Source organism: Mauremys mutica, chromosome 2 (genome assembly GCF_020497125.1).
Source record: "Mauremys mutica isolate MM-2020 ecotype Southern chromosome 2, ASM2049712v1, whole genome shotgun sequence".
NCBI lineage: Eukaryota > Metazoa > Chordata > Testudines > Geoemydidae > Mauremys > Mauremys mutica.
This window is the reverse complement of record NC_059073.1, coordinates 91,492,135-91,516,528: the sequence shown is the minus strand read 5'-3', so window position 1 is coordinate 91,516,528 and position 24,394 is coordinate 91,492,135. Positions and strand designations below refer to the sequence as shown.

Below are 24,394 nucleotides of genomic sequence, written 5' to 3'. Positions count from 1 at the left end.
TCTTTGCTTCTCCACAGAAAAATGAGTTTCTGATGGGGAAGCAAAGGGAAGCCAGAAGACTGGTCACATGCCCCTCCCCAGTAGCACAGGTGCATCATTTCGGGTGCTTGGAGCAGCTAGCGGAGAGGTAAACTACTGCTGAAGGTAGGGCTGGGAATGCCCTTGCCAGTGGCTTCTACCCTGCGCCAGATTCAGCTGCAAGTCTTGGCTGGCTGGGGGTGAGAGAGGATGGGACTTGCTCTTCCCCTGCAACGAGTGGCTGGGTCCGGGTCAGACCCACCCCCAGAAACCTTTCCTGGCTTCAGGAAGCTCTGCATTGACCTCCCTTCCCGCACTGCTTCTCAACCATGGGGGGAGGGGCACTGTATGGGGAGCTGTTTCCACATCCACCAAACCCCTGTGTATCCAGACCCCCCTGCCGAGCCTCAACCACCCGTACCTGAACCTCCACCCCACTGAGCCTCACCCCCTGCATCAAGACCACCCCCCACACTTGAACCCTCACCTCAATGAGCCCCACCCCCTTCGCACCTGGATCACTCCATGAGCCCTCCATGAGCCCTCCACATGCAGACCCCCACCCCACTGAGCCCCAACCAGCTGCACCTGGACCCCCCTACCCCCCGCTGAGTCCCCCACACCCAGACCTCCCCACTGCTGAGCCCTATCCTCCTACACCTGGATCCCACTGCAGAGTCCCATTGCCTCCTGCACCTGGATCTCCTCAATGTGCCTCTGTGCATCAAGATCCCTCCACACCTGGCCCATGCACTGAGTTGCCTGCACCCAGATTGCCCCATACAGAACCCTCTCACCCCACACTTGTCTCCTCCCACACTGACCCCCTCCACACTTGGATCCTGCCAGGCTGAGCCTGCCTGCTCACGCCTGGTGCAAAGGGGCAGGGCCCTGGGGTGTTTTGGGGACAGGTCCGGCCCTTGCGCTGTGTAAAGGTTGGATGCAGCCTCACCACCAAGCTTATGCTCAAATACATTTGTTAGTCTCTAAGGTGCCACAAGTACTCCCATTCTTTTTTCAGGTTTCCTAGTCACTCTAGCACATTGAAAGGGGACATTTAAGCCTGGTCTACACTAGGACTTTAAATCGAATTTAGCAGCGTTAATTCAAACTAACCGCTCAACCGTCCACACCAGGAAGCCATTTAATTCGAACTAGAGGGCTCTTTAGTTCGAATTCGGTACTCCACCCCGACAGGTGGAGTAACGCTAAATTCGACATGGCTAGCTCGAATTAGGCTAGGTGTGGATGCAAATCGAACTTAGTAGCTCCGGGAGCTATCCCACAGTGCACCACTCTGTTGACGCTCTGGACAGCAGTCCGAGCTTGGATTCTCTGACCAGCCACACAGGAAATGACCCGGGAAAATTTGAATTCCTTTTCCTGTCTGGGCACTTTGAATCTGACGTCCTGGCTGGACATCGGGGCGAGCTCCGCAGCACCTGCAACGATGCAGAGCTCTCCAGCAGAGGAGTCCGGCCAATCCAAGAATAGAAAGAGGTCCCCAGCATGGACAGACCGGGAAGTCCTTGATCTGATCGGTGTGTGGGGCGAGGAGTCTGTGCTGTCGGAGCTGCGCTCCAACAAGCGGAATGCAAAGACCTTCGAGAAGGTCTCCAAAGCAATGATAGAGAAAGGATACAGCCGGGATGCGATGCAGTGCCGCGTGAAAATCAAGGACCTGAGACAAGGCTACCAAAAAGTCAGAGCGGCAAACGGACGCTCCGGAGCCCGGCCTCAGACATGCCGCTTCTACGAGGCACTGCATGCCATTCTCGGTGGGTCTGCCACCACTGCCCCACCAGTGACCGTGGACTCTGTGGATGGCATAGTGAACCTGGACAGTTCCTCCTCGATGTTCGCCGATGGGGAAGATGAGGAAGGGTCTGTGGAGGACGGCGCAGGCGACAACGAACACAATACCGCTTTCCCTGACAGCCAGGATCTCTTCATCACCCTCACAGAGATCCCCTACCAACCCTCCCCGGCCGTTAACCCGGACTCTGAATCAGGGGAAGGATCAGGCGGTAAGTGCTATAAACATGTAAACATTTATTTTTTATAAAACAGGTATAAAAAAATAGAAATACTATATATAAAATTTTCAATGAAAAACTATATGAAAAGTAGGTCCACACATATAGGGATTGAACAATAATCCTCCAGGGACAATTCAAGAAAGGTCTCATTTAGGTCCTCGAAAAGCCTCCGCAGGAGGTTCCTGGGGAGAGGTGCCTTGTTGGGTGCTCCGTGGAAGCACACTCTTCCGCGCCAGGACATCCTTATGTACATGGGAATCATCGCCTCCACAAGCATGGCCGCATATGGTCCTGGTCTCTGCAGGGCTTCCCTTAGCATCCGCTCTTTGTGACTCCGAGGGACCCGCATCAGGGTGATCTCGTTCATGAAATGGTGCATCTAATTAGGGCAATTAGTGTATTGTTACTGTTGTGAATGGTTGACTTTTACTTTGCATAACAATGACCCTCGCTTAACAGCCACGTGTTGTAGGGAGCACTGTGCACTGTGTTCCCGTGCACTGTCGGGAGTGGCTGGAAAAGGGTCAGAGTATATGATTTCCAGATTGCCTTTAGCGGGAGGGCACAGCTATCCATTAACTGATAAGCAGAATGTACTGTAAGGCTTACCAGGACTGTCTGCTAGACAGATTCAGCTGTCTCTCCCCACTTGTCCGCTCTCCTGTTCAATGCCGCAGCCAATGAGAGCGTATTCCGAAATCTCGAACTTGTCCTGAGATCTCGTGAGACTTGTTGCCCTGTATGGTCTTGTTCAGAGAAACTGACTAGACTGTGTTCACTGTTCGCAAACATGTATCTGTTCAAGGAAATCACTTACTTTTCCCATCACACAGCTTCGGCTCTTTCCCGGACTGCCCCGGCATCCCCCTCGCAGAGGCTGGCGCAGATTAGGCGGCGAAAGAAAAAGACTAGGGACGAGATGTTCGCGGAACTGATGGCCTGCTCCAGAGGCGAGGCGGCAGAGCAGAGACAGTGGAGGGAGACCCTATGTCAGCAGCATCGCACACACATCGAACGGGAGGATAGGTGGCGGCAGGAAGACCAGCAGGCGACTCAAACGCTGCTTGGGCTAATGAGGGAGCAAACGGACACGCTCCGGCGCCTTGTTGATGTTCTGCAGGACCGCAGGCAGGAGGACAGAGCCCCCCTGCAGTGTATCTGCAACCGCCATCCCCCACCAAGAAGTCCTGCCCCCCCCTCACCCAAAAGTACAAGACGGAGGGGCGGTAGGGGCCGTGAGAACTGTCACTGCACCACTGCATAGCGCTAATGTACCACACACCTCTCACGCTATAAATTTGTAGAAGTGCTTCCCTTACAGGCTCACCCAGTCCCAAATCCAAGTTTCATCCCCCCACTGTGTATTAGATTATTAAAAGCTGTTTGCTGTTATTCACTGTTTCGGTCACATCTTTCGTGTCAGAGGATTTTTTTGTGTATGGGGGGGGAGGGGATTTATAATTGCACGGTATAGCCTACATTACCAGGGTACAGACTTGGGGGCATGATCAACTGCAGGGCACACACACACTGCAGTCAGTAGGCACCATGGTCACTCTGTGTGGTGTATGCTGCCCCGGGTCATTCTGTGATGTGTATGCTTGTCCAGGGTCCTAGCGCCTGCCACCCCCTTAATGTTAAGGCACGCTGCCCTTACCATGCACTTCCACCGTAGCAACGAGCCTCTCCGCTGCCCTGAGCCCCAACAAGAGCCCTCATCCACGGACAGATACTCACCCTTCCCCCACACCCCTCACCCCTTCCTACGCCCAAACCCGCAGCCCACTGCCGTCATCCAAACCCCTATCCAAAGAAGGCACCACTCGCCCCTTCCTGCAAACCCACCCCTTCCTGCAATCCCTCCCCTTCATGCACAACCACTTGCAACCGTCCCCCACCCCAGAGACCTATGTAGGAGCAGGAGGATGTCATTCCTCTATGGAACAAGCGGTCTGTACATCAGTGCACACCGTGCCCAGCACAGTATGCGTCCATGTTTCAACACCTGAACAGAAATGCAAAGTAAAACAAAGATTTATTAATAATGACTGTAACAATAAATTTGCTTTAAAACGTGCTTTGGAAGTGGGGGAAACTTGGAGAACGGGGTATGTAACCGCAGATCAAAATCGACACATACAGACACAGGCCCAGGGTCAGTTTCTCTTGAAAGCAAGTGGAGAGTCATAGGTTACCCTGCTCTCCGAGGAAACTTGCTTTCAAAGCCTCCCGGATACACAGCGCTTCCCGCTGGGATATTCTCTCGGCACGGGTGTCTGGCTGAGCGTAAACTGCAGCCAGGCGATTTGCCTCAACCTCCCATCCGGACAAAAAGGTCTCGCCCTTGCTCTCACAGAGATTGTGTAGCACACAGCAAGCAGCAATAACTACGGGGATATTCTTTTTGCTGATGTCCGAGCGAGTCAGTAAGCTCCGCCATCTCCCCTTGAGACGTCCGAAAGCACATTCCACCACCATTCTGCACTTGCTCAGCCGGTAGTTGAAGAGTTCCTTCTCTCTGTCCAAGACGCCTATATAGGGCTTCACGAGCCAGGGCATTAGCGGGTAGGCTGGGTCCCCGAGGATCACTGTAGGCATCTGCACATCCCCAACCATTATTTTGTGGTCCGGGAAGAAAGTACCTGCCTGGAGGTGTCTAAACAGACCAGAGTTCCTGAACACACGCGCGTCATGAACCTTGCCCGCCCACCCAACGAAGATGTTGGTAAAACGTCCCCTATGGTCTACCAGTGCTTGCAGCACCATTGAAAAGTAGACCTTTCGGTTAATGTACTCGCTGGCCTGGTGGGCTGGTGCCAGGATAGGGATGTGAGTGCCATCTATAGCCCCACCGCAGTTTGGGAATCCCATCGCGGCGAAGCCATCTATGATGTCCTGGACGTTTCCGAGCGTCACTACCTTTGAGAGCAGTAGCTCAACGATTGCGTGGGCTACTTCAATCACAGCAACCCCCACGGTAGATTTGCCCACGCCAAAGTGGTTCGCTACTGACTGGTAGCTGTCTGGCGTTGCAAGTTTCCAGAGGGCTATGGCCACTCGCTTCTGCACACTCAGGGCTGCTCGCATCCGGGTGTCCTGGTGCTTCAGGGCAGGGGACAGCAAGTCACAGAGTTCAAGGAAAGTGCCCTTACGCATCCTGAAGTTTCGCAGCCACTGTGATTCATCCCAGACCTGCAGCACTATGCGGTCCCACCAGTCCGTGCTTGTTTCCCGGGCCCAGAATCGCCGTTCCACACCATGAACTTGACCCATTGCCACCATGATCTCCACGGCGCGGCGTACCCTGCTTTGTGAGAGGTCTGCGCCACTCTGTGACTTCCTGTCCTCACCGCGCTGCCGGAGCCTCCTCGCCCGATTTCTCAGCAGCTGACTGTGGAAGAGGTGGACGATAAGGTGCGAGGAGTTGACAACGGCCATAAGTGCAGCGATGATCGCAGCGGGCTCCATGCTCGCAGTGCTGTGGCGTACGCGCTGTAACCGACCAGAGAAGGGCGCGAACAGATTTCCCGCCGGAGCTTTCAGGGAGGGAGGGAGGGCGTGATTGACGGTTCAATGACAACAGTTACCCAAAAGCACCCTCGACACATTTTTCCCCCAGGAGGCATTGGGAGCTCTACCCAGCATTCCAATGGGCAGCGGGGACTGCGGGAACTGTGGGATAGCTTCCCACAGTGCACCGCTTCCAAAGTCGACGCCAGCCCCGTTACTGTGGACTCAGAAATTCGAATTAGTGTATTTACTGTGGATACACAAATTCGACTTCATAAGGTCGAATCCACAAATTCGACTTAAGTAGATTCGAAATAGTCTTGTAGTGTAGACAAGGCCTTAGTGGCATATGTATCATCACCCAGAGAGTAGACTCAAACCTAGCATTATTTATATTATCCCAGAGTTGTACTCAGAGCTTAACAGAGAGTAAAAAGCTTCCAATCATGAGTCTGTATAATACAAAACACAGAGCAGTATGTGTGTTCGTGTCAGCTTCACAAATCAGGTGACTGTTCAGGAGTTGTTGAGAGAGAAGAAAGCTTTCTGACTCTTTATGGCGAGGCTATTCTAAATGTAAGGAATAACATGAGCAGAGAGTGAGGCAAGAAGGCACACACAAAAAAAGAAAAAAAAGAAGTTAGTGGAGTGTGGAGAGCAGAATAGGGCATCAAAGTGAGGGGGAAATGTAGGGGAGTTGTGCAGTTTTGAACATGGGGAAGAGAAGACTCTTGAGATAGAAGTAAGAGGATGGTTTTGGCAGCAGTGAAACATTTCAAGGAAAAGATTAAACAGGGTACTTACCCAATAGTAGGGCTAATATTGTGATCAAAATGATCCTGGACAAATCGACAAACTATACTTGATTTCCCAACCCCAGTATCCTGCAAATGAAAGAAAGAACAATAATAAATTCACAAGGTACTTGTATCTGAACTTCAGTAGAAAAATTCACTGATCGGGGGGTAATATGAATTATGATTCTACCTTTTTTTTTTAAACCACAAAAAAAGAACAAACCTACTCTACAGGCAAGTGGAGCAGGTTAAGTGTTTAAAAAGAAAATAGTTCATTAACTATTTTTGTAAGTGTCATCATAACTGGAGTTATTTTTCTGCATTTCTAAAATTCCATCCTTTTACAACCTCACAACTCTTTTTTTTGGCGGAGGGGAGGGAGTTTACATTAATAAATTGTCACTGATTATAAAAGTTTACATTTAGCTATTTACTCATTCAAAATAAAATAAAAAACCACTGCATGTTAAAATCCATAGTTATTTTGCTGAGCAAAACCAACTTCCAGCAAATTAGTTTTGTGTGTGTTTGTTGTAAGGATGGACCAAGTAAGTATGCTTCCAAAATAAATAGCTAACAAAGTCTTTTCATTATGAGATAAATAAGTGATTTTCTCAGCATTTATAGAATGTCTCAGGTGCTTTTAATAAGGTCTGAAGCCAAGGACTGAGTGACTTTAGCCACCCAAGATATGCAACAATCCCCTAGCAATGCACTTGTAGGATGCATTAAGGAGTCTATGAAACTGAACGTATTAATAAAAAGAGAAGGACAAATGCCTCAGTGGTTGCTATGTGGGAGAGCCTGCTTTCATTACTGGTACCAGTCTCATTCTTCCCTGTCGGTAGGGATAAATACTAGGAGTACTGCATACGAAGCATATTCAGAACCTCTGGATAAAATAGGGAAGGAAAGAAGTTCCTTGCACTATACCGCAGCAAGTCTTCCAGCCAAAAATGCATTTTCCAGTACTTCTTGACCACTCCATAGAATCTTAAAAGTACAGGGAGACGTAAGTAAATAGGGGGATTTCTTGGGCTCCAGTAGAAATGTACAGGGCTTCTTTTAGATGTTGAAAAGGTATCAATCCAGACCCTTCCATTTACTGAATGGACATTAACAGTGAGAGCCAAGGCCCAATCCAACTCATTAAAATGTCAGTGGAAAACTCCCACTGAGTGCACTGAAATTGAATCAGTCCCATGATCAATAAGTTCAATTTGTGTCCAGATTTCTAAAACCATTTAATATATTTTAAAATTGACAGGTTTCCAAATTGAGGCAGGGCAACACTATTGGCACCATACAAATAATACAGAAAACTTGGCTGTGTCTTTTATGTAATCATTTTTCCAGACCTTGATCTTTTTCAAAGATGGAAAAAACAAATCCAAGTATTTAGACTCCCTCTCCCTTGTTTAAATAAAACTGTAATAATCAAGGGTGGGAAAACCTTTCTTACTAGAAAACCATCATTTAAACTCTCGTCTCTAATTCAAGGCTGTCCTTACTTAGTCTGCTTCCAAGTCATAATAAATATTCACTCAGCACAGATGGTTGTTTATCTGCAATGTGCAATCGATACACAAATTTCAAAAGAGAGCAACAGTATTTAAAACCAGCCTAGCAAATTTCAATCAATAGCCACAACAAACATTGCAGCTATCCCCAAAATTCGCCTTCATTATCAATTCCATCTGACGTTCCTGCACAGTCACCAAACCCAGGACAGCACAGCACATTTTAAGAAGTCTTCTGTGGCAACACTGAATAATATAATTATTCCAGATTTTAACCGTGCTTCAGAAAACCAAAACGAGCTCAGAGGAATTGCAATTCCCTTTTGTGGAAAAGTTGCTTCTGCTCCAGAGTTTAAAATTAGACACCATCTCAGTGACTTGATGCCACCTCAGTGCCATACATATTTATTTCCAGCTGCCTTAATAGGGCAGTGGCAAGTGCAATTACAGCTCAAAAAAGAGAGGGATTTGGTCTTTGGCAGGGCTGTGGCATCTACAAGCTGAATTTGGAGCTTACCTCATTTTGCTATAAGATGCTAACTCTTTGACCAATTAACCAAACTTTAGTGGTTTCTATTTCTCTTACATCCTTCACAGAAATTGCAGCTAAACCTAGATACGTGCCAGCCATCCAGTCTGCATTCAAGTAGCCTCCAGCTTAAAGACACTCGCTCTCAGTCTGTACCCTTGTGACTGCTTTGACTAGCCCTCAGAATATATTTAGAGCAGCATTTGTGGGGGAGGGGAATAAAATGCTGACCATCATCCCATAGCTAGTTTTAAAACTATCTGGACAATTTTTAATATATTCTCATGCACCTGTCAAATGGGGCACCCTCCTGCTCCACCACAACTGGAAAGTGGATTGGGATGTGTGAACATTCCATACAACACTCTGGAAAACTAGTCTAAATAGTTTATTGCAAATCAGAGTCAATCAAGTTTACTAAACATAGAGTAGCCATCGCCTTTCAGACAAACCTTGTAGGACTGTTGCTTGTGACAGCATCTGCTGCTTACCGGCAAGTAAAACATGCATTCCATTAAAATAGTCTAAATACTAGAGCTGTAGAAAATACTTCTGCTACCATCTGCTTTAGGACTTTGCCCTGCTGTATTGCTCTTCTGTCCATAAACCTTGTTTCCTCAAATCTGGTAATGTTCCTTGTTTTGCCACGAGGAAAAGACCCTAAACAGGATTTATTCAAGCAGGTAGCACCAACAACCTTATTCTTCAGTTCACTGAGCTCTGCACTTTGCCGATTTTCATAACTCATGTAATCTGGTTCTTTTGTTTTAGTTAGACTGTGCTGATATACATATTAAAACATACCACACACACCAGATGGCAAATCATCAGCTGGTGTAAACTGCCATAGCTCTATTGACTTGGATGGAGCTAGGACAATTTACAGCAGCTGAGCATTTGCCCCCAGGAAGCAGGCTGCACCCTAAGGAATGGAGTCTGTACTTATCCAGAAGTCATCATCCCTGTAAAATAGGGGAGCTATGATGGAGGGGGAGGGGAAGGCAACTTTTTCATTAAAATAATCACACACAAAAAATACAGCTCCATGTGACAAGGGATCCAGGACATAAAGTCTGCTCTAATGAAAGGGATATTTGACACATGCCTGGGGTGCGGTGCAGAATTTATATACACTCTCATTTTAACAAGTTATGCTTTAGGAAGGATATTAGGTGTATGGCTCATGGGACTAGTGACATGTTTTGCTTTCTACCTTGCTTCTTTTTCACATACTTAGTCATCACTAGTCTCCCAAGCATAAACACATCCATAATATCAATATAAACTGAGATGTACAGAAATAAGCAAACAGGAGAAGGGAGAGGTTCAACAGCATCAAGTGAATCTCTGAATGTTCAATGGGAGAAGTAACCCAGAGTTCAGAATTTTATCCAAGTCTCCCTCTGCTTTGCAAAACTGATCTGGAAATCTCATGAGACAGACCAGTTTTTATTTTATACAAAATGTGGATAGTTCCTGGCTGCTACCCTCCCATACTGAACACACTTCAACTTGACTCACAGAACTCTGCTCTCTCAAAGCTGAAGGTGTGCTCCCAGCTGCTCAGTAGACATACCCTGAAGCTTACACATACACAGAGCACCAGGCAATCTGGCTCCTCTATGTTCACATCACTGTAAAGGAGAATGCTGGAAATATACAGCCTCAAGTAGGATTACTGGATTTTAGCAGCCAATTTACAAACTAACAGGAATTTACACATTGCTTATAATATATCACAAGTATAAGATTAGAGAATGTAAGAGTCCAATATATTTCTAAAGTCACATTCCAAGGACGGACAGCTGATTGGTGTAACCATCCACTGTTCTAAGTCGCCATACATAGGAAAGTTAAGGAAATAGAGGAAGTCAGGTTTTGTTTGTTTGTGTTTGTTTGGTTTTTAAGTTTAAATTTGGAGGGGTGTGGGTTTTTAAAAAAAAAACCACATAAATCTAAGCCTCTGTCCTGCAAACGTTTAAGAATGTGAGTAGCCCAAGGAGTCCAACTGGACTAGGGAGTTACTCACTTGCATAACTGGGGCTTTATTATTTAACCTTTATATTGCAGTAGCATCCAGAGACCTCAGCCAGGTGAGGGGCCTAGTGTGCTGGGCACTTTTACAAACATATACTGAAGAGCCTAAAGAGTTTACCTTAATTATTCTTCTATCTGAAATGGTACAAGCACCAAACTCACAAAGAAACTACACATATGACTGCTCACTAAACAGCAGTCTTATAATTATGCAAGATGCAGTAGCAATTGTTTTATTCTTGACTACACCGTATCCTTCCAAGCAAAGGGTGGGTTTTTTATATATACAGAATCCTATTAAGATGAATTATGTAAGAATCCATTTATGACTATGGGGTTTTGCAAACAAATACACAAGAATACCTCACAATATTTTACATAAAAGAACCTGCATGATAAGAACACACACTGAAAAAACAGCTTGCTTTGGAACCACAAGAGATCTCATAACTAACTTCCCATTTTGGTTAAAAAACATGATTGTTAAAAAAAGCTTTATATATGGGTGTGACTGCAGTGCAACCTGGACTGTGGTACCGCTGAGCCCTCCAAAACCGACCAGCCTGGGATATCCCTCACACTGTGATGTTGATGGCAAGCTACAAACTTCTGGCAAGTACTGCACTTACACAGACATCCACAGGCAGGGATACATCCAACTGAGTTACATAAATGATCTCCTAGCCACGCATGAACCATCAATAGGGAGGCTCCAGTCAATTCCCCCCAGCGCCCCCGCCTTGCACTGGTCAGAAGCAGGGGCAGCGGATTTGTCCTAACAGTGGAGGGGCCCCAGGCCCTGCCCCTCCTCTTTCCCCGAGGCCCCACCCCCCGCAGCCAACCTGGAAGCCAGAGTGGGGCTGGGGAGCCATGAACCCTCCACCTGCCCTGGGTAGTGGGGGGGGGGCCCGAGAGTGGCCCCCAGCCCGTGTCTCTGCCCTCTGGCTGCCTCGCCCAAGGCGGGAGCTATAGACCCGCCACCTCACAGTTGCCTGCGCAGCTCTTACCCCAACCCAGCTCCAGCTTCCAGCCTGGCCTGTGGGCTCGGCCTCAGGGGCCAAAGAGCCACATCTGGGCCATAGTAAGAGCCACCCAGGCAGCCACCCAGGGGAGCCACAGACCCTCCATCTGCCCTGGGAGTCAGGGACACAGGCTGGGGGCTGCTTTCAGGCCCCCATTTCGGGCCGGTGGAAGGTCCGCAGCTCCCCACAGCTGCCTGGGTTCCCTGGGTCACTCTTACCTGGCCAGGCTCCAGCTTCCAGCCAGGCTGGGGGAGGTGGATGCAGGGGTCAGAGGGAAAAGAAGGAGCAGGAGGCTGGGCCCGTGGCAAAAAGTGGATGGGCCAGGCCAGTCCACTTTCAAAAGTGGGAAGGCCATGGCCCCTTGGCTCCTCTTGTTCCAGCACTCTTGGTCAGAAGCCCAACCAGTGTAAGTACATTACCTAGTTTGCCACACCAACAAAAGGGTAGTGGATGTGCAACAGCCCTTGTTAACCTAAGCTGAGATTTCCTACGCCCTTCAACCAAAACTCCTTGGTTCAGATAAAATATACAGATTTACTAACTACAGAAAGACAGATTTTAAGTGATTATAAGTGGTAGACATAAAGGTCAGAGTAAACACGTTTTCTAAATCCAAAATTTTTAGTTTAAGCAAGAATTTAATCATACAGCTTTTCTCACCCAGACAGATGGCATAAGGAGGTTACAGTTCCTTAATACACAGGCTGAGACTACCTTCCAGCCTGGGACCACCCTTCCCCATTTCAAAGTCTTTGTGCTCCAGAAGTTCTTCCAGGTGTTGAGTTGGGGGAGGGGAGTAGATGTGACATCATCGCTGGGCTTTTCTCCTCTTTTATATTTTCTTCCAACTTGCTGGAAAGATCTTTGCTGTGACGTGGGGAATCAGGCACTCCCCACTGGTCAAGCTAGGGTTGCCAACTGTCTAATTGCACAAACCCAAACCCTGCCCCAACCCCTCCCCAAGGCCACGCTCCTGCCCAGCCCCTTCTCCGAGGCCTCGCCCCGTTCACTCCATCCCCCCCTCCCTTCATTTCTCGCTCTCCCCCACCCTCACTCACTTTCACCAGGCTGGGACAGGGGGTTGGCGTGTGGAAAGGGATTTGGGGTACAGGCTCTGGGAGGGCATTTGGTGTTGGAGGAGGCTTGGGTGCAAGAAAGGGCTCATGGCTCGGGCAGGGGGTTGGGGTGTAGGAGGGGTTGTGAGAGAGGGCTCAGGGATGGGGCAGGAAGGTGGGGTGCAGGAGGGGGTGTGAGAGACGGCTCAGGGATGGAGCAGGGAGTTGGGGTGCGGGAGGAGATGAGGGGTGCGAGCTCCAGTCATCAGCGCTTACCTCAGGCGGCTCCCGGAAGTGGCCAGCACATCCAGCTCCTAGGTTCAGGGGCAGCCAGGCAGCTCTGCACGCTACCTCTGCCTGCAAGCGCCACCTCCGCAGGTCCCATTGGCCGCGAAACTGCAGAGTTGGTGTTCGGGGCAGGGGCAGCACACAGAGAGCCACTGACAGCCCCTGAGCCGGACATGCCGACCGCTACCGAGAGCCACACGGAGCCAGAGCAGGTAGAGAGCCTGCCTTAGCCCCACTGCGCCAGTGACTGGACTTTTGAACTATTAAAAAAAATTGCTTGGATTGCTTTCAAAAGCAACCAGGAGATTGAGGCCGATTCCGGCAGACTCCCAGCTATCCGGGAGGGTTGGCAACCCTAGGTCGAGCAGTCTCCATTGCACATTTTCTCTCTGAGAAGTCTCTGAGAGAGTGGATTCCCTTTAATGGGCCATCAGCACATGTCTGGCTGGTCCTTTGTTGCAACTGAAAGCTTGGCTGTCCAACATATTTCGGTAACACATATAATGCTTTATAATGTCACATATAAAGATAGCACACACAATCCAACAGAATATTAATGTTCAACAGATCAAGAGTTTTAAAACAAGTACTCAAAAGGCATACTTTGTCCAAAACATATAATACACCTCTACCCCGATATAATGCTGTCCTCGGGAGCCAAAAAAATCTTATAGGTGTTATAGGTGAAACTGCGTTATATTGAACTTCCTTTGATCCACCAGAGCGTGCAGCCCCACCTCCCCAGAGCGCTGTTTTACCGCATTATATCCGAATTCGTGTTATATCGGGTCACATTATATTGGGGTAGAGGTGTAACTATATGACAGTGGTGAATACGAGGGTTCCAGGGTGCACTTTGAGGTACAGAGTGCCACAAGATTTGTAGGGACAAATTCTGCACTGGGTAGACGACCCGTGCCGCATGACAATGGGAGGGCACAACCCCCGAACAGCTCTAGTCATGCCCCTCCTTGTAGCAACCCTCCCCTTCCAGAAAGCAGCCCCACCCCTCTGGGAAAGCAGCAGCCCCTCTGTGCAGCTCTAAGCTGTTCCTCTGACTCTCCCAGCAGAGTTAAAGCAGCAGCACCTCCAAGCAGCTCCCAGCTGTTCCTCTGCTCCTGCCTCTGCCTTTCCTTGCCCAGCACAGCTCACTGACTCAGCTGCTCTGAAGGGAGGGTGCCCTGCTGCACCACATGATGAGCAATCTGCGGGGGGGGAGAGGGGCCACGAGACCCTGCATCTCTCCCCCGCAAACACACATTACCTCTGTTTTAACTTGGGGCATAATTTGGCCCTACAAATTAAATCTAGCAAATTTCAATTTGAAAAAGCTGAAGTATCAAACCCTGAAAAATCAGAGGATGTTAACGCCTAGTAACAGTTACTAATAGCAGCTAGAGTACATATACAGCAGCTATTTTTCAACATTAGTAATACTTTGAAATGAGAGAGCACTTCAATGCAAATTGGGTCAGACACTGAATTTGGCTCAGTGTTTGTAAGGAGCTTTGAAGTTAACAGGATTCTTTCTATTGATTTCTACAGGAGTTGGATCATACCCTCAAGGAGAGTATGTGCTGGTGTTCCCTGGACAAGGCACCTCAGTGGATTAAAGTCCAGCCAGTGACACAGTTACAATGGCACAAGGAGCTTTTGTCCTCCTCTCCATCAGGAGGCTTGCAGCCAACCAGCTCAGCCCTACAAGCAGGAGGCACTGGCTAACAGCAGCTGGATTGGGAGATGATCATTCCTAGTGGTCCAAGATACAGCAGTCAGGCCGAGTAGTCAGAGCCACTGCCAGAATCAGGAGTCCAGGGCAGGGGTGGAACAAGGCTGGAGCAGGAGCAGGAGCAGGGCTGGAACAGGACTGGGAGCAGAACATAGCACGAGCAGGGCTGAGAGCAGGCTAATGCCTGGGGAGTCTGTTGCCACCATCAGACAAGAGACAGTTCCAAGCCCTGGAATAGCCTTGAGCAGACTGAGCTACTGGTACTCCTGTGTTGCTCATATACCCATTTTGGGAGTCACATGACCAGTTCCTGGCTTGTGGATTGGCTGGGAGCCTACCACACGAATGACTCATCACCTTACACTGGCCAAGGAAAGAGTGTGGCTAATGTACGCAGGTGATTAATCGATTCAGTGCATCCCTTAGGCAGACTCTACTGGTGTAGCTCCCATCGCACCCAAAGTAGAAATTAGCATTGCCCACCCCAGTCAAAACCTTGAGGTAGTACAGCTATCTGCCCTCCTACTTTGGAGGTACAATGGACCAGGCTAGCAGAGACAGGTGCAAAATACACCTATCTGCACCAGCAGTGATTGTGGCAAACGTGGTCTGTTAATGAATCTTCATGACAAACCCTGGAGTCAACTAAGTATTGTTACCGTATTCAGACACAAAGAGATTGAGTGACTTGTCCAATGTCACAGAGCGAGAACACAATTCTGCTCCCACTGACAGCATTCTCATTGATTTCAATGGGAGCCAGATTGGGCCCACACCTCAGTGTGGAAGCTGGCATTAGAATTCAAGAGTTCCTGGTTCTCAGTTTCATGTTCATGCCATTAGGCAAGTATCTTGTCTGTTTCAATACAGATTGACAATTAACAGAGCCTCTTAGGGCTTGGCTACACTTACAAATTTGCAGCGTTGCAGCAGGGTGTGAAAACACACCCTCTCCAGCGCTGCAAATTGCGGCGCTGCAAAGCGCCAGTGTGGTCAAAGCCCCAGCGCTGTCCGTTATTCCCCACAGGGAGGTGGAGTACGGACAGCGCTGGGAGAGCTTTCTCCCAGCGTTGGCGCTTTGACTACACTTATCGCTTCAAAGCGCTGCCGCGGCAGCGCTACCGCGGCAGCGCTTTGAAGTGTAAGTGTAGCCAAAGCCTTAGTCTATTCTGTAGACTGCTTAAGCCAAATTCTCTTCTTTGTCACACCAGTTGAGCTTCATTCACCAATGTGACAGAAAGGGAGTGTTGGCCCTCTCTTTTTAAGTGGTAAAATTTCATCTATTTAGGTAAGATTTTTCTTATATAAAGCAAATATTAAAAAGTCTGAAACGGTCAAAAGAAAAAAACCCTTTTTTGCCACCCATAATTTCAAAACAATCTACATGATTTTTAAATTGAAACAAAGTCTGCCTCTGGACAGGCAACCTGTATGCCAAGCTTACAATATGGAAGGGCAGTATTTAGCCTTCTGGAAAAAAAAATCAATAATTTTTTTTCAAAAATGGAAATGCTGAGAGATCTTTCATTCTAGCTGCTCTACCGGCTGCTGTTGTATAATACAGCTAGACCAGACTTGGCAGCTGAGCTTTTGCACATCAAAATATCTGCTCTTTCCACTGTGGAATTTGGCTGTACTTTAGCCTATGATTTATAGCTTCTATTGCAACCCCTAAGCCATTCCCATTAGCTCATGGCAGCATTTTAACAGTCTCTGGCATATAAAAATTCACACTAGTTGTAACTATGTAGAGTGCAATCACACTGTAATATTGGTGGCTGATCAGCAGCTTATTAGCTACAAGCAAGCAAACTGCCATGCCGCATCAGAAAGCATTAGTAGACTTTTCCAGAAACCCATCTTAAGCTCTGGTCAAGCAGGGGCGGCTCCAGGCCCCAGCATGCCAAGCGCGTGCTTGGGGCGGCATGCCGCGGGGGGCGCTCTGCCAGTCGCCAGCTCCACCGAAGCCGCAGGACCAGCGGACCCTTCACAGGCATGCCTGCGGGAGGTCCACCGGAGCCGCGGGACCAGTGACCGGCAGAGTGCCCCCGCGGCATGATGGCGTGCTTGGGGCGGCGAAATGTCTAGAGCCGCCGCTGTGGTCAAGGCTAGTTTCCATATCAAATACGACTTCCTATCCAGTGTCTAGCACTCGGTATTCTTGAGTCACTCACTTTGCATCCTGTTTGCAAAGATGCCCATCCATCACCAAACAGCAGCTGAGGGGAGTGTCAGGAACACGGCTACCTTTTCTCCCATGTAGCTGCTATATCTTCTAACTCCCACTCCCAAATGATAATAAAATAAAGCTTTTCCATTTGCTGCCTGGCTTAGTACTTTATGCCTGACATTAGCAGTAACGTTTAATCATTACCCAGATAAGCAGAAATGGGCAGCATTGCAATTTTTTCCACGTTTTACTAATACACTTGTGCTCCTGCAGCAACTTTGAAAGGCTCTAGTAGGCAGCTTGAAGAGCATTTGAACCTGACTGGATGTTTATCAGTTGTGTAAAGATACATGAAAGAGTTATACACTACAAACTCCTGACCACAATTTTTTAATCCAAGAATCATTCTGCCCAGTAAACATGCGCTAGCCTTAAACACAGCCTCTCTCTGTTCAAACAATTTTGTTTTACTGGTTGGTCTGAAGGCTCTGCTGGAGGCATAACTTACCACCCTCCAGGAGACCAGGGGATTCAACTGGGAACCATCCCAGAGAGAATGCGGTCATTAGCAGTAGTTAGGGTGACCAGATGTCCCGATTTTATAGGGACAGTCCCGATTTTTGGGTCTTTTTCTTATACAGGCTCCTATTACCCCCCCACCCCCTGTCCTGATTTTTCACACTTGCTGTCTTTTCACCCTAGTAGTAGTGCTTAGTGAGAATTAGAAATAGCTTTTGCTGCATTCAAAGTGCTTCCATCTGCAGATGTGTCAAATCAGCAAATACCACTACAGATTAAATGAACAGGTGAAAATCCAAGAGCAACCTTTAGATTGACTTGTTGGCTTTCACCTGACTCATGAAGGTAAAAGGAGTCTATGCCCTTAAACCGAGTTTGCCGTCATGAGGAGAAGCTATGCTCAGGTGCCCTAACTCTTCGCTTCTACAGTCAAATGAACATATAATTTCAAAGTGAGGGTTATTTTTATTTATTTTTTAAAAGTTCATTTTTCCATCTGGCCCAGTGTGGATGCAAAGGACATTAAGAGGTATGTGGTGCTCTTCTCAGATAAGATTTTATTTTTGAGTGGCTTGTGTGAAACAGACAAGAATCTACTCACTGAGCAGCACCTCCCGCTCTCTGACTCTGGGAGTGGAGCAATCTCTGCATTCCACAGTGGAGGATGATCTTTTATCTCTATAGCCATCTCTCACATAGAACTGTAACTACTCAGCATGTCCTTCCCTCTTTATAAAAAACAACCATCTTTATACTTTGACAGAATTTCTTCCAAATAAGAGTCCTTTTTTCTGGAATTGGCACTTTATTCATTATCCCTGGCATTCTGCAGAACTTATACATGCCTGGCATTGTATTCTTGCTATGTAGAGTGCTGCATGAGATTAGGCACGGTCTTACACCATCAGAGCTGTGCAAGAGTTGCTGAATAGTTCTCTGGGACAGTTGGCTGCAAGCGAGGCAGTGGAAACAGTGCCTGCTTAATGGCCTGTTAAATGCACAGTTGTGTACTCTCCTATGTAAGAGGGATTTACCAAAAGCCATTTGATGCATCAAAAATGATGAAAAATTTGGCACGTCTTGTCTCCCAGGATTTCATGTCTAACTGGTATGTGATAGTGCTCCCTTCTAATGCTGGCATTTATTCCTTGGGGTCGAAGTACAACACAGTGATCCAGATTTGATTCTGTGTCAATGACAATGTTCTTATTCTGCAGGTTCCTCCACTTTTTCAATTACATCTCCTGATAAGAAACACTGCAATTCATTCTGTAGTCTGTCCATCAGCACTACACGTACATTCCTGGCTGTGTGTATGATATGTTGTACATCTTTGTTTACAGTCATTTAGTATATAATATTACTTTCCCTATCCTTCAACTATGTCTGTATATTTCTTCAGTAAAGTTGTGATGGTTTGAGTCAATTCTTCCATAGTAAAACCACATATATATCATTTTCAATTGCTGGCCTGATTCCAGGCCTAAAATAGGTGTTCTATGCCCTGTAATAGTTAACAAAGCCAAGCGTACTTCTCTCTCATGTTGCAGAGTGAAATGACATCTTTTCCCTGTAGAAATAGGAACTGCAATTCTTGCTTTCAAGCACATTTGTCTGCCTCATCATCTATCCAGCTGTACCATAGGGAGGAAGGATGGTCTTGTGGTTAAGTCAGTGGCTTGAGACTTGAAAAAGCTGGGCTCAATTCCTGACTCAGCTACAGAGTTTCTGTATGACCGTGCTCTTAACCTCTCCTGTGTGTCAGTTCCCTAAATGTTAAATGAGGATTATAAATATCTGTCAGGGATGCTGTGAAACTAAAATCCATTAATAATAGTAAAGTGCTCTGCTTCTACAGTGATGAGGAGGACTATATATGGGCCTAAATCAGAGGTGGGCAAACTATAACCTGCAGGCCACATCTGGCCTGTGGGACTGTCCTGCCCAGCCCTTGAGCTCCGCGCCAGGGAGGCTAGCCCCTGGCCCCTCCCCCACAGCCTCAGCTCCCTGTAGTAATGTGCTACTTATGGAGCACCAGGATTGGCAACTGTATGTAGTACACCATAAGTAGCACATTCTTATGGGGAGCAATTTAATACACTACACCAGCCCTCCATACAGTTTTGGACCCCTGATGTGGCCCTCTGGCCAAAAAGTTTGCCCACTCCTGGTCTAAATACACAGCTGGGGAGTCAGCATCCAAGGCCATTTTGTAAGCCATTGGTGTTCATTTGAAATAGAACAGCCTTTGTCTACTGGTGCAGTTGCTGTATGGATTCAATGCACATTGGTTTCCTTTGCTGTATTTGTTTTTCTTTTACAGTACTTGCATTGTTAGCAAAATGGTTACACTTAGAGCAAATCGGGCATTTTTGCTTGAGTGCTGGATAGTGTCTATATGCATGTCCACATCTCTAGATCTCACACAGCCATCTAGGCTGGACACCTGTTACAAAGTTTTGGCACCCTTCCTTGTGTGGTCATTCAACATGTAGTTTCCTTTCACATACAATCTGCATATCTCACTATGTGAGTAAACTCATGCATGTATAGTTTCTTGACTATCTTTACTTATAACAAGCATGGATAACTTGGTCTGTTCTGCCATGTTGCAGGTTTGTGTGGCTTATTTTGTAAATTTAACAATCTCTCAGGAAATGCTTACATATCTTCCCATCACTATATCCTTTTCATTAGTTAGCAAATCTCTTGAGGGACAATAATTTCAAGTATGACGTTCCTTAATACTTTTGTGTGTCTTTTGCTCTCGCACATGGAAAAATAATCTTTCCTTCTTCCTGGGAATATGGCAATGCTATTTATCATCTTCTCATTGTTATATATTAAAGTAATGCCCAGAGACCTCAAGCATGATTGGGGCCCCATTTTACTAGGAACTGTATAAGCAAATATGAAAACCCAGTCCCTGACACTAAGAACTTAAAAACTAGTAACATACAAAAGGTGGGAGGAAAGGGATATCATCTAGTATCTATGCATTTTATATCCATATATACATTTGCAATCTTTTCTGAAAATTATAAATATAAAAAAATAAATACCAGCAGTACCCATCTGCTTCTCAAGACACTAAGCCTTAAACTGTTCTGACATCCTATTGCAATCTGTAATGTCTATGGGAGAGAGATGGAAGCTATTGGAAATCTCTGGGTCTGTGCAACGGTTAATATTAAAAATAAATTCACTTTCCTAGCAGCGCTCATTGCAGGGTATGCAGAGATGGACATATAAAGAAAAAATTTTGTTCAAAATGCTTCCAAGGTTACCTCACATTGTCCTAAAATCTTAACTGAGGCATCAGTTTCAAGATGTCCATTCTTACTAGCTGCATTACATGTATGGCCGACATCTGGAGTTGCACTGGGAGACTGAAAATAGTTAGGTGGACTAACTGGTTTCTGGAAGCTGTCACTCTTTTTTACAGTTTGCATTCATAGTATTCTCCTTGCAGTGTTCTCCGATCTATCTGGTCCTGCTAACTTATGGTGTTCTGATTAAATAAGCAAGGAGTCCTTGCGTTCATCAATCAGATTTGTTTTAGTTGCCACATTGAGTTCGCAGCCCCTGGCAGTCTGCATGGTGGGACGGCTCCAGAGCCTCAGATCTTCAAAGCGCTAGATTCCTGGCCCCAGAGCAGACCACATGTTGGGACTGCCCCAGAGTCCGCCATGGGCAGGGAACCAGTCAGGTTTCTGTGGTTCATCAAACACTACTTGCTTTTGAGAGAAAATTTGGACTTAACAGACCTGTATTTTCCAATGAATCTCATTTCATTGCAACATTTCTGCCCAGCTTTACCTGTAAGGCCATTTTACAGCCCTCCACATGTAAAATAAAGGCCAGTCAAAAGAGAAGTGTGATAGATGGAGGGGACATGACCTATGGACTGATGCCCTGGCTACTTCAACAAACTTCTTCAAAATATCTCAAAACTGGCAACAATGTAAAATACGGATATTAAAAAAAAACCTCACAACTTTGCACAGCAGCTTGTCTGTGGATTTAAGTTTAAACTTGAAATTAGACGAAGGTTTCTAACCATCAGAGGAGTGACGTTCCGGAACAGCCTTCCAAGGGGAGCAGTGGGGGCAAAAGACATACCGGTATCTGGCTTCAGGACTAAGCTTGATACGTTTATGGAGGGGATGGTATGATGGGATAGCCTAATTTTGGCAATTAATTGGTCTTTGACTATTAGTGGTAGATATGCCCAATGGCTTGTGATAGGATGTTAGATGGGGTGGGATCTGAGTTACTACAGGGAATTCTTTCCTGGGTGTCTGGCTGGTGAGTCTTGCCCACATGCTCAGGGTTTAGCTGATCACCATATTTGGGGTCCGGAAGGAATTTTCCCCCAGGGCAGATTGGCAGAGGCCCTGGGGGTTTTTTGCCTTCCTCTGCAGCATGGGGCATGGGTCATTTGCTGGAAGATTCTCTGCATCTTGAAGTCTTTAAACCATGATTTGAGGACTTCAATGGCTCAGACACAGGTTTGATACAGGAGTGGGTGGGTGAGATTCTGTGGCCTGCGTTGTGCAGGAGGTCAGACTAGATGATCATCATGGTCCATTCTGACCTTAAAGGCTATGATTCTATGATTCTATTTAATCCCTTTGGAATGCCCCAAGTAAGCGATTTATAAAACTCCCACATTTAGGCCAAAAATTGAAATCAATTTATATTTCTCTGAGCACTGCAACACACTGTAGAAAATGCCAGTTAACCAAATTGTTTTGCTAAGCTGTGTGTGTGGACTCTAGAGACAACAGTCTGAAATCAATATTCTTTAACATTATTTACAAGCTATTGCATATTTCCAGCTAATCTGCTGGAACTTTTTCTTACACATTTCCCTTCCCACCCACCCACACATACTGCAAATTCAGTGCGATAACCATCCCTGCAAGAGAACTAAAGAGTTTTATGTGGAAAATAAAGAGCAGAATCTTAGTCATACTATGGTCTGGTTTTGTGATTTCACAAGGTTATGCAGAGAACACCTGGTATTATTTACTAGATCCAGTTTCTTACTTCCTGAGCCAGCATAGGAGTTGTGCAGAGAAAAAGTACTTAGTCTTGTGTGTGATGGGAGAAAAGAGAGTTTCATGGGGAGTGACCCTTTAACCTAGCAGCTCCCAAACTGTGGTTCTTTGAGAGCTGGCTGGCACTCCTTGTTTCATGCTGCTTCTAGAGATTCTAAAGAGAACCTGGAACCCTGTAGTAATAGCAGGAAATGAGGAGGCATCAGCCTAGCTGCCTCTATTAGTGACCGTTATTCTATAGGATGTAGACAATAAGAAAAAGGAGCCTCACTCAGGGACTGGGGCTACCAGCCACCTGTGAGAAAAGAAAATACTGTTGCTACCCATCAAATATCAGATGTCCAGGGCCTTGCAGGTCAGCTTTCCATCAGAAGAGAAAGTAGTGACATGAAATCCGGGTATATTCTTAGCTCAACTTGTTTATTTCACACTATATACACCAGTCCTTCAACAGAGGTGGTCACAAACAGCACACAGGCAATCCTCTCTTTCAGACAAAACACCAACACCTGATTCCCAGTGAGCAACTCTGCCTCAAGAATTGACGCTAGTTAGAGATGAAGGCACAGAACTAACGACCTTTGCTTGCCACAGCTGCCTGCAAAAGAAACTCCATCAGAAAGCTATCAACAATGCAGCACTTCTGCAAAGACTGGACAGTGCTTCCCCACTAATAAAAAACTGTTAACTGTGTATTAGCACTCCCTCATGACTCCTGCCATAATAGCACAAAGAATGGAGGAAATGAGACAGCTAGACAATACATCCAGGATAGCAGGGTGAGAAAAGGGATCGGTAACAGACAGTGTATTCAGGAGACAAGGAAACCAAGTGTCAGGGAAGCATATACATAGAGATTGCAGGAAAAGGGGATAAAGTGGTAGGGAAGCATGAACAGGGAGGTAAAGGAAGAGAGAGGATCGGGCCAAATGTAAGGTGAAGTTGAAAATAAAAGTACAAGGAGAGCGTGCAATTAACTTTTTCCAGAAAGGACAAATCACTCATTGTCTACAAGACAGCTAAAAACTCTGATTTCCTAACTATTTTTCCTTGTGAGCACAGGGACTTTATGTGATTGTGAATAGCACCTGGTGGTTGTGGAGGGATGTCATAAGTTTGCTGAGTGGAGGGTTACTCTGCGTGTCAACACAATCACAGAGGGAAACAAACAAAACCAAAATGTAACTTGCTGCACTTTGGGGAATCACGTGCACAAAAGAATCAGATCCTTTTGGTTCGTCATCTGAGCTCCTCTCTATAAAGCAGGTCCCTGTTGACATACAGAGATATACCAGTCAAGAGAGCGAACATGAAAAGTTTCTTTGTTATCTAAGATCTGATAAACAAGTGGAAAGTATATAATTCAGAACTTTATACAAACCAAGTTCCCATCTGAACCCTAGCCACCTGTCTTCTCAAACTCACCTCCTCATTTAACCTGCAACCCTGGATCAGCTCTCCCACTCGCTCTACACTGCTGAAGTCCCCATCCGACCACCACCTTGTCTCTTCCAACATTGCTCACCTGCCTCCTTCTTTTCCCCAATCCCTCTTTACTTCTAATCCATCAACATTCACTGCTCGAAGACCCCTCTTCTCTTCTGTCGCCTCCATTGCCTCAGTCAGTGCATCTCTCCACTCCACACACTCCATCACCCTGGAGTCCTTTAACCCTTTCGCTCATTGCAAGGTCTGCCCAGAGAAACCTCATCCAGAGCTCGCCCCCTCCCGATTTTCCTGTGCTCTTGCTCTCTTGCAACTGAGTGTCTTTGATGGACGCCTCAATGAAAATAACTATATTGGTCTTAGTTAAAAGGTGGTGAGTCTCCCCCCAATGATGTAATATGATGGCAAGGGAGGCAGCAGGGGCATCAAAATACAACGCTACATTATTTTTATTATTGAATCTGCACACAAAAAAACCTTACATAAATAAATTACGATTATTTGGACATGTACATGTGCATATTTATTTGTTTTTCCTGAAGCTAATTAAGCCTTTTAGGAAAATTTGTCTGAGCAGCCACCAAGAAGAGTTGGTGGCCGCAATCTGAGGCCACCAAGGAATGCAATCCTTTTCTGCAGAGACCCTCTCATG

The 24,394-nt window shown here is 46.6% G+C and overlaps 1 protein-coding gene across 3 annotated transcripts in view; it reads right to left on the bottom strand.

The window, feature by feature from the left end:
• RAB31 (RAB31, member RAS oncogene family) overlaps positions 1–24,394 on the bottom strand; it is a 132,562-nt gene that overhangs the window by 47,108 nt on the left and 61,060 nt on the right. For all 3 annotated transcript variants that reach the window (XM_045005271.1, XM_045005272.1, XM_045005270.1), the window contains exon 2: positions 6,372–6,451. In XM_045005271.1, coding sequence (XP_044861206.1) covers positions 6,372–6,451 — 80 coding nt within the window. The remainder of the gene's footprint in view (positions 1–6,371; positions 6,452–24,394) is intronic.